The sequence below is a fragment of the Sciurus carolinensis genome, chromosome 11 (genome assembly GCF_902686445.1).
Source record: "Sciurus carolinensis chromosome 11, mSciCar1.2, whole genome shotgun sequence".
NCBI lineage: Eukaryota > Metazoa > Chordata > Mammalia > Rodentia > Sciuridae > Sciurus > Sciurus carolinensis.
Genome location: NC_062223.1, coordinates 23,375,003 through 23,386,659, shown reverse-complemented (window position 1 = coordinate 23,386,659; position 11,657 = coordinate 23,375,003). Strand labels below are relative to the sequence as shown.

The following is an 11,657-nucleotide window of genomic DNA, read 5'->3' as shown; positions in this document are numbered from 1 at the left end:
AAAAAAATCAATAAATGGATGAATTCAAATTAAAAAGCTTCTTTTCAGCTAATGAAACAATCAAGAATGTAAAGAGAGAGCCTACAGAATTAGAGAAAATCTTTACCACATACACATCAGATAGAGCACTAATCTCCAGGATATATAAAGAACTCAAAATAGTGCAACACCAAAAAAAAAAAAATCAATAACCCAATCAATAAATGAGCTAGGGAACTGAGCAGACACCTCACAGAAGAAGAAATACAATTGATCAACAAATATGTGAAAAAATATTCAACATCTCTAGCAAACAGAGAAATGTAAATCAAAACTACTCTAAGACTTCAACTCACTCCAGTCAGAATAGCAGTTACCAATAGTAGAAGCAACAATAAATGTTGATGAGGGTGTGTGAAATGGAAGGTTTATACATTGCTGGTGGGTGTGCAAATTGGTGCATCCATTGTGGAAAGCAGAGATTCCTCAGAAAACTTATAATGGAACCAAAATTTGACCCAGTTATCGCACTCCTAGGTTTATTCCCAAAGGACTTAAAATTAGCGTACTATAATGATGCAGACACATCAATATTTATAGTAGCTCATTTCACAATAGCTAAATTATGGAACCAAATTAGATGCCCTTCGACATATGAATGGATAAAGAAAATGTGGTATACATACAGAATGGAATATTACTCAGCCTTAAATAAAAATGAAATCATAGCATTTTCAGGTAAATGGGTGGAGTTGAAGAATATCATGCTAAGGGAAATAAGTCAAACCCAAAAAACCAAATGCTGAGTATTTTCTCTGATGCTGATCCATAATGCGGAGATAGGGAAGAATGGAGGTACTTTGGATTGTGCAGAGAGAGTGAAAGTAGCAGGTGGGGTTTGGGGGTGGAAAGATGGTGGAATGAGACAGACATTATTAACCTATATTACTTGTATGATTACATGACCCATGAGACTTCACCATTTACAGCCAGAAGGATGAGAAGTTGTGTTTCATTTGTTTACAGTGTGTCAAAATGCATTCTACTGTCATGTACAACTAATTAGAACAAGGTTTTAAAAATTAAAAACAGAAAAATCCATCAATAAATGAAGGATAGGACAGAGACAGACTTCTCTTCAGAGGAAGAAGGGAATACAGAGCTGGTATTCATGAGAGTGGGATCTTTTTCCCCTTTTATCCTTTTCTCCTCATGCCCCTCTTTCCCTTGTCTTGTTTTTGTGACCAAAATGTGGGAAAGAAGCCTTCCAGGGATGCCTTTCCCTGTCTGCCCAAATAGGCAGGAAAGAAGCTGCACAGGAAGTACTTCGTTAACAATTTCTTGGGAGGAACAGTTCCCTTTAGGCAGGTAACTTTCACCACTGTTTCAGGGGGAGGGAGAGTATACTGAAGGCATTAGCATCTTATTTCCTTTTTCTTTCAAACCAGCTTCCACCTTCCCAATCTGACTGTATCATCTATCTACACCAGCTGCCTGTCCTTTTTTCAGTTGTCAGTCAAAAGTTAAGAGATGGACCTGGATTGTAGTGGTGCCCCCTCCTCCACCAAAGAATCTTAATTAAACTTTTCCAGAGACCCTCACCATAATTGTTTTTAATAATAGAATATCAGCAAAATTTTCACAAAAGGGGTCAAATGCAGTTAGACTGCCTATTTTCTGCTGATCTGTCTTGTGAGAGCTAAATTTGACCTGGGACTTCAGGGTGTTACTTCCATTTTCATGGTAAGATGTGTAAAGACCTCTGCAGAGGGGATTGAGGTTCATAGTTTCCTCTTTTTGTAGATGCCAGGTTTGCAGAAAAAAAAATTACAAAAATCTCTGACTAGTTTAACATTGTGACAAAAAAGCACTGTGAACTCAAAGGAAAAAAAAATTTTTTTGTAGACTTCTGCAAAAATGTAAACCTTCGAGTCCTTCCCACCCTCACTGAGTATAAAGTCCAAAGAATTTCTATACTCAGGATTCAGAGGAAATTTTAGGCATGAGCCACTCTGAACCAGTTGCAGTCAATAATCCTGCTTCCTGCTAGCTCCTCAGGTGTCCAGTCTCATCTGTCCTACATCAGGGTGAGACTTTCTATAAACAACTATATCTATAAATAACTCTGAAGGGAAGCATGGTCTCTCTCCTCTCCTAGAGGATCCACTCTCCCCCTTGAGAGCATTCCTTTTTCCCTTTTCCTACCTCTTTTAATAAATTCATGCCTAATCCTCTGAGTGATGTCTGAAATCTTTCCAGTGTGATCTCAAGAACCAGTAAATGAGGACACATAGCCCCCTGGGCTCCATGATAGACCCTTACTATGTAGCACTAGAATCCTGAGACTAACCAGATCACCAGAAACTGTCTTGAGATCACCATATTGATATCATTCCTACTGACCAGCAAATGATGTGGAGGAGTGGGTAGGGCTCTGGAGGTATTAATATATTATTTCCTTTCCTTTCAAACCAGCTCCCTTCTTATCAATCTACACTGACTGTCTTTTGGCCCTTCCCTCAATGCTATGTACTGACGGGCTCACCATTTTTCTTTAAAAGAACATCCTGGGATCTTCAAAATAAATCTCTAATTCATGAAATGGCCTGCATCTTCACCTGAATGTGTATTCTTTGCTTTACCCCTAAAGATATTTCTCTTGAGATTGCCCACATTCTACTTTTAACATATACCTACTTTCTTAAGTAAACTTCTGTCTATGCCTCTGATGGTGCAAGCTGAAGTTCTTTCTATCATGTAAACCCAGAACAATGCAGCTGCTCTCACAAGAAAGTAGGGACTGAAAATTCAAACTTTGGTTCTCGTCTCATTTAAAGTCAGACACCAACAGTCATGCAAGAGATCTTTACTATAAGTGAAAGTAAAATGAAAGTGAGGTGAAAAGAAAGTAAAAGCAAAGTGAGGCTTAAGCAGCTATCTCCAAGCAGAGAATGATGAAGGAGACAATGATGTCTCCAAATTTATTACTATTAGATATGAAGGGGCTTCTCTTCAATTACTGTTTGATGTTTGCCAGGAGTGTTGGGGACCACCTTCTGTACTCTTTGCCAATCAGGTGTTTACCTCTTCCTTCTCAGTGGTTGGTGGATATTTTCACCTTACTTGGTCCTCTCCAGAACTGCATGGTGGCCATCCTATTTATGGGGACTTCATCCACAAGTCCATCTCATGCTAATGTGGGCACTGGGGTCAATAACTGGTCAGAAGTTACCTTAGGGCATCTGCACTACTATAAGTGATCTTCCTTATATGCAAATTTTAAAATCTTGCATTCCACTACATTCAGCCAATAGACATATCTAATATACCTACTCTTTTGGTTTTTATATAACATAGCCCCCAAAAGTTCCTACAATAATGCAGGGAAGTTCACTGGTGAAATTATTGAAATATGAAGACTATCAATTCCTTAGTCCACCTTAGTTTTAATGAACTGACTAGGTGATAACTCTAAGCAGGTGGAGTCTGATGGGAAGACATAGGTCACTGGGGGCATGCCCAGGAAGCATTCATCTTCCCTGTGACTCTTTCCCCTCTATCAGCTTCCTGGTCTCCATGGAAAGGACCACACTCTTCCACTAAATATGCTGCCTTATCTTGGGTCCAGAGTAATGGAGTTGGCCATCTGTGGAGAGAAAACTCTGGAACCACAAGCCAAAATAAACTTCCTCCACTAACTAGTTGTCAGGCACTGTGTTCATAGTAACATAAAGCTAACTAAAGCATCTACAGTCAGTATCTTCTTGATTAATTAAAATATATTCAATTTCCTTGAAGTAGATTTTAAGACAATTAAAATATTTTCAGCTACATGTTTGTGTGTGTATGTTTGTGTGTGTGTGTATGTGTGTGTGTGTGTGTGTGTGTGTGTGTGAGTGTGTGATTGTTTTCCCAGTATTACTTTATTAGGCAACATATTCTTTATTGATCTCATTCTCAAACCTCTAAACATGCTGAGATAGGGCAAAGGACTGTTCAATGATATCAAAGAAAAGGAAATGGGTAGATAGCTCTTCCCCATCAACTGGTTGCCAACATCTCTGTGGGAGAAAAGAATTGCACTTGCCATCAGAAGCAATCACCCCACTGAAAGGGTCTCTTCCTGCCTTTTGGTCCTACTTTAGGCATGAGAAGAAAGGAAACCTCAAATCTATAAAGGGACAAGACATCCCCATCTCATGGGCATCAGCTCTGGGGCTCTCCTCTCTGGAGGAGGCTCTTTTTCTCTCTTTTCTGTTTCTTAAATAAAATTTACTTCTTGCTCTTGCCTCTGCATTTCTCAGGTGTTTAATATTCCACAGCAGGGGAACAAAGAAGGGGAACAAGGACCTGATCTTAATTTTTTCAGGCCCATATCAATGACATGGAGTGTCCAATCTTCATGAAAAATTTTTATGTGGTTCCATCCATCTCACAAAATTGCTCTGTACTTAATAAAATTACTAAAGCATGTCTCAAGTTATTCTCTTCTCTTTTGAACATTGTTTCTGAAACAACTTTTATTCATAGAGTGAGTGTATTTGTTGAATGAAGACATTATGGCCTAAAATTTAACTTTAATATAGATGCAAATATATAATATGTATCAGATTTATTAACTCCATTTATAATTGGATTTTATTTGACATATTGATTTTCAAGATCCTATACTTCTAAATTGACAAATCACTTTTGTTTAGTTACACTTTTGTTCATTCTTCCTTGTCTTTGCATAGAATATTCTGCTAGTTGTTTGATAAATTGATTTGTCATTTAAGTTAAGTGAGACAATAAATATCATAATTCAGTTTTCCATATAAACTGCCATTTTGACAGTCAAAATGTTTCCCTATGGTATTCCCAGGTTATAGACAAACACATTATATCACTTGGTTTTGTGTTTAATCAGTTCCTTGGTGGAAATGTTTAATTGCTCACATATCTTTTCCCATGGGAGATTTGGATATCAGAGTTAGGGTTCTTGTGAGATTAATCTAATGTGAAGTTAAAAGCTGTCTTGAAAAATCTCACAGCAAACTATAAAATGTCTCGCTTCTCCCCAGAAACAGCCTTCCTAAAGGAGGCATAGATTTTTTCTGATGAACCTTCCTTAAATGTACTATGACCAATACTACAATGGATAATGTTGTTGTTTTCCTTGAGCTGTTGACCTTAATTTTTCTGGAGAATTGACTGGGGCTCACAGCAGTGAAGTAAGAAGGTGAGAGAAATAAAGGCAGTGAGCCGGTAAGTGTTCTTGTTATATTTCTGGGAGATCTTAGGCACTTCCCACTCACTTTACACCTTTCTAGTCAGTGGTTTGCTAGTAAACATGCCTAGAACCTAGTGGGTTTTCAATCCTCCAGGTGCATCCATAAAATTGACAGTAATAGATCATCTCATTGAACACATGATATTCTTGAAACTAATGAATTTATTAGACCCTAACTAGAAATCTAAGTGTAAACACAATTTTTATTACGTTACTATTTTTTAAAATGGGAACAGACATAGATATCAATGAAGGCTGAGTTAATTTTATATATAACTTATTCTAACGTCATAGTGGTGCTGCCAGGTTTCAATAAACAAGTAACAGGGCTGGGATGAGGGTTGTATGTCAATAGTAAGGAGAATTTCTAAAAAATAAAGTATTATAATTTAATTTACAGAACTTACTATAACATAATTTTATGGAACACATTACAAACCTCCATTCTCACATGCTGATTGCATAGCATGTTTCCTGGTTTCAAGTTTGTTTGTTTTTGTTTTTGTTTTTTTTTTTTTTCGTATTGAAGCCTATAACATCCTTCAAGATTATTACTAGCAGTATTCTTTTTATGAATTGGTTTCTTTATCATCTTTAATTTGTGATCAGAAATAAGATTTCTTAATAAAAAACCTTTTCAGAAGAGAAGTGGCTATTTCCTAATAGTCCAGACCAGAAGTTCATTTAAGCATTGTCCCTAATGATGAACACATCTTCGTAAGAGTCATTCTTTGCAATTACCAAAATAGAGGATGGCACGGCACAGAAGCACTTCCATCTGAAGCTCACTTTCTAGCCACTAGAGACAACCATATCTTTCTCTTACCTTCATGTCGTGGCCATTGCTCCAGGACTCCACCAGTTTGTAGTCTATATTCCATGTGTGTAGACAGGAATGGGAGGGTTACCACTCTATGAGAGTTGATATTTTCTATGGAGGAAATGATTTGCATTACAGGCAAGGAGGAATTCAAAGAGTTGATCAGAAGATCAGGGATGCTTTCTTTCTCCAATTGACTCATCCTTTTAATTTTTCTCTTTACTTTTCCTTTCTTTTAAATTTTCTTTTTTAATATGTCTGAAAATTACACATATTTATGGAGATCTTGCTTCATAATAAGATAACATATTAATGTCTAATGATGCTCAAACTTGTCCCGATAGTTGAATATTAGTAGCTAATATTTATTGAATATTTGATATTTGAAATGCAAATTTCAAAGCACTTTACATGAGTTAACTCATTTAATCCTTATAACCCTGTAGACAAGTGCTACTATATGATACAATTTATATATCAGAGTGAAACCATAGAGTATAGCAAATGTGCCTAATGTCTCACAACACAGGTGCCAGAGGAGGGATGCAAGCCCAGGCTCTGGCTCCAGGGTCTGTGAGCATGATACTGTTTCTCAATGAATGAAGCAAAACTGACAGCTCCAGGAAGACCCTAAATAGACATTTAAGTTGGTAATTTAATACTCCCATATCAAATTTAGCACATTGCTTTTTCAGGAAACAATGAAAGTATTTAATCATTTTGCCAACTTCATCATCTCTGTGTCACTACCTCTCTTGGGAAGTGGTGCTTATTGGAGAGTGCACTAGCCCAGTGATACGGAACTGCCAATCTCTTGCCCTGGTTCCTTTGTAAGTAAACTCCATAATCATGGACTGATTAATTCGCCTGCAAACATCAGTTCCTTTTTCAAAAAAAAAAAAAAAAGGAGTGATAATTAGCCTTATCATATTTTTTAAATGGTGGGAATTTAATTAGATTTGACAGTCTTTTGAAAATTACAAAATGAAAATAATAATTCTAGGTATATCACACTCATCCACAAATCATTTGATTTAGCTAGACTTTTTAGAAAAAGAACAAATGTAGAAAAGAATAACTTTGATGATAATGCCAAAACCATAATCATCTTGGTCTCTTATTACACTCTTTGTGCCCAGAGACTTACTTTTTAGATAGTTACAGTTTGCTTATTTACTCTTAACTATATACAGGGATTTAAAAAAGAAATTAAAGTTTATTAAAAAGCTGTACCAATGTAAGGAAAATCAAGTAACAAGGCCAGGGTGAGTGTTGTCAACTCTGGGCTGAGAGTTGTTGATTATAAGGGCAATTTTTTTAATAAAGTATTACAATTTAATTTATAGAACTTACTATAACTGCATAATTTTATAAAACTCATTCAGAATCATTTTGAAATTTTTGTAATGTTAGATTAGGTCATGATATAGAATGAAGCATATGAGATATAAATGGAAATTAATGCAAATATGAAGATATTTGAATGTGAGTTTATTGGGGACACAGAATCTTGGCAGTGGTAGAGATACCTATAAGATAGGGATGACAACACAGGCGTATGTATGTGTGCCTGGTCCATAGTCATTTAATGCAGGACAGATGATTTTGAAATGGACACAGGAAAGTTGTAGTAAAGAAAAGATGCAGTTCCCCTTAGGAAGAGTATATTCCATAAGGAGAGAAGGAGGTTGAGAAGGCAGTCACCAGATGCAGAGGTTGAGCTGGGACACATCAGGATTAGAGAGGAAGCAAGAGGTGACAGGAGCCAGCAGCAGTGGCAGTTTTGAGGACAGAGTTCTGTCATGTCATACTTAAAAACAAAACATATTTTAAAAATGTTTGATTTTGACAGTGAAGATGTAATTTATAATGTTGAAGAAATTAACTTTCTTTAAATTATTGGAACAAAAATCTTCTCTCAGGAGTCTGACCTGTGAGTGGGGAAATCCCTGTAAATATCCCTAGGGGAACATTTATGTGAAATGAGAGGAAATATGAAAAAATAGATGCAGGACTGCATTTTTAAAGAAGAAATTGACACACATTATCATGTGCTAAACGTTTTTGAAAGAGAATTAGTAGAAGTAACTTTCCTGAAACAAAATGGTTAACAGGATCAACTTCTGAGAGAAAGGGCACATTTTCCCCAGGGAAAAAGGGAGACAGTAGGGTCACTGATATGTTCAAATGCCGATTAGATGCCTTGATCAGAAAGAACAGGGTAAACTTATTTACTATTTAATATTTTCTCCATAAATTAGAAATTATTTTCTGGGGGTCAGAAGAAGGTAGCAAAGTAGGGTCATAAGTAGAATTGTAAAGGTTTAAGATTGGTATTCCATAAGGGAAAGAGTTTTGTGTAATATGAATCAAAAAAGAAATTCTGACTCATACAAATGTAAAATGTGCATGTTCGATGATCTGTCTCGGTTTATTTGTTAGTTAAACTTTTATAATTGGCACAAAAGAGAATTCAAAAACCGTATTTTTAAATATCAGAGATTCTGAAATTAATTACCAATAGATAAAAATCTGGGCTTTTCCATGAAAGAGAGAGAAATCAGTTGTTCCTAAGCTGGACAAAATTCACACAGAAAAGAATCATTTGTAATGCAAATGTTGATATACAGCTTATAGATTTGTGGATAAGGTCAAGAATAATCAAAAGCAGAAATAAAGGAAAAGTAGGTAAGCTTATTTCAAAACATACACAATTATTCCCTGCTAAGGGCATGGAAACATTCCTGTTTACATTTAATATAACTTCCTGAATTAGATATAGTACATTTTTAAGTATGACAAATTGTTATTTAGTATCTAGATTTCAGATATGAAAAAAAAAATAGGTGTCTGGGTTTATCCAGAATTATTATAGTGACAATGATAAGAGTAAGTGAACAAGAACGGGAGTGTACTGAGGGTGTGGAAGCAAACTAATTCAGCACGTGCTTTTGATAAAAGGTGCTCTCTTTCTCATATTGCAGATGAAGAAACTGAAACTTGGGAAGTACTTGTGCTGCCAAGGTCTTGTAACTACTGAAGTACAGTTGTTACTGAAGTAATTGTTCAGAATCTTTGCTCTTTCTACGTTGTCAGAGGACTTAAGACATGAAGGAGGAGCTCCGTGGTTCCTCAAAGGGGACACCACATCTCAAAGTGAAAAATACAAATCTGCTCCTCCACCCACCAGGCTACTCTTAGAACAGCAGCACTTTTATGTTATAGAAATAAACAAGACAACACAAAGGGGAACCCAGGCACTTTATTCAGTTTAACAAAATGAGGGGCTTAGCCGTGATCACTTGACATTGACATTACAAGGAAAAAAAGAGAGAGCATTAAAGCTCATGCACAATCTTAGAGCCCTCAAATGGTTTGGTGATGGCCATTTTGAATGTGGGAAACAATACCTTTAAAAAGGTAGATGGTAAATCTGATTTAATTTAGAAAAGTTAAAACTATAAGCAATAAACCACACTCACTGTAGACATGCCTGTTTGCTATCTGTAGACTCAAGTGGATTTAGAATCATTATTGTCATTATTTTGACTGTGTTCTTGCTTTATTTTTATATTTTCCTTCCTCAGTGTCCAGGCTGTAATTAATACTTCCATCTTCACTGTGCTAGGGCTCCAGAAAACTAGATGCACCCCAGATAATGAGGTTGGAGAATGGCACTGTGAAGGCGGAGTTCCTTCTCCTGGGATTCAGTGACCATCCAGAACTTCAGAGTCTTCTTTTGGCTGTGTTCTTTTCCATCTACTCGGTTACCCTGATGGGAAATCTTGGGATGATTTTACTAATCACCACCAGCTCCCACCTGCATACCCCAATGTACTTTTTCATCGGCATGCTGTCCTTCATAGATTCCTGCTACTCTTCCGTCATTGCCCCCAAGTTACTTGTGGACTTGATTTCTGCTGAGAAGACCATTTCTTACAATGGTTGTGCTGCACAGTTATATTTTTTCTGCTCTTTGGTTGACACAGAATCCTTTCTCTTGGCTGCCATGGCTTATGACAGGTACATAGCAATCTGCAACCCCCTGCTTTATACTGTTATTATTTCCCAGAGGGTTTGTTGTCAATTTGCACTTGGAGCATTTGTGGGGGGAACTTTGAACTCAATTATTCATACCACCAATACTTTCCATCTGTGATTCTGTTCCAACGAAATTAACCATTTCTTCTGTGATATCTCCCCACTCTTCTCTCTGTCCTGCACTGACACTCACATGCACGACATCATTCTGGTGGTCTTTGCTAGCTTGGTGGAGGCTATCTGTCTTCTAACTGTTCTCCTCTCCTATGTCTGTATTATAGCAGCCATCCTTAGAACAGGGTCAGCAGAGGCAAGAAGGAAAGGCTTCTCCACCTGTTCTTCCCACCTGATAGTGGTCACTATCTACCATGGCACCCTGATCTTCATTTATTTGCGCCCCAGCACAGATCATTCACTGGATATTGACAAAGTGACCTCTGTGTTCTACACATTGATTATCCCTATGTTGAACCCCATAATTTACAGTCTGAGGAACAAAGATGTCAAAAATGCCTTTAGAAAAATGATTCACCAAAAATTGGTTTCTTAAGATGACATGAAAAGGGCCAGATGACTTCAATAAGGTCTATTCTTTGATCTTTGGTTCTAACTGTTGGAAATGTCAATTTAACTTGAATATTCCTCAGATCTGTAGATTATGAAGTATCGGCCACAGAATAGGGTTGAAAGTTAACTTGTGACTGGAATCTCTCACATTACTAACATGTTATCTGCCTGATGATATAGCTGAAATAGTAAACATCAATGTAAGGAAATATTTACCCCTCAATTTCTATATATCATCTTTTATACCTTGTCTCCTCTTTCTCTAATTTTTTTCCAATTCCTTTAAAAAATTGAGTAAATCAACCACATTCCATAATCCTGCTTTTGTGAAAGAAAACACATTCAATTCATAAAGACTATTTATCAATTAATCTTGATTCCTATGTAAATATGTCCTCATCTATTCAAACAGCTCACTTGTCTAAATCCTCCATATTCTAAAAGATGTCATCAAATATCAATTCCTACATATTTGTTTTCTGAATATCCCAACAATTTCAGATGATAACTTGTATATGGAATCTCACTGGAATCCTTGATGTAATACTTCAAAGATTGTTGTTTTGTTTGTTTCTGTTTCCTTATCTTGTAGCTGTTTAGAGTCTCTCAATCTTCCAGTTTCATTAATTAAATCTTATTCATTATTTAATTTCATGCCTCAGTATAGTATCTTCCCCAGTGTACATGTTGGAGGAAATTTTAACAGATTGATGTGAGTTTACCATTGACTATTTTTAGTTTAGATTACATGCCTTCAGTCTGCAGATACTAGTTATTTCTAGTGCAGTACTTTGCATTCATTCTCCAGAGTGGTACTTGTATATACAAGTGGTGACCATTACAAAATATTACCTAGGTTATTGTTTTTCTTTTTTTTTTTTTAATTGCAAACTGCTGGCAAATATTTACTAAATTAAAGTCTGGTTCAAAGATATTTTTGCAAAGACTACTGAGTTTAAAACCTCTTGATTTATAAGC

The 11,657-nt window shown here is 36.3% G+C and overlaps 1 protein-coding gene across 1 annotated transcript; it reads left to right on the top strand.

The window, feature by feature from the left end:
- Window positions 1-9,729: 9,729 nt before the first annotated feature.
- On the top strand, window positions 9,730-10,662 carry LOC124958096 (olfactory receptor 1020-like). The gene is given in 1 exon segment (XM_047515794.1): window positions 9,730-10,662. A coding segment is annotated over 1 exon segment (933 nt).
- Window positions 10,663-11,657: the final 995 nt, after the last annotated feature.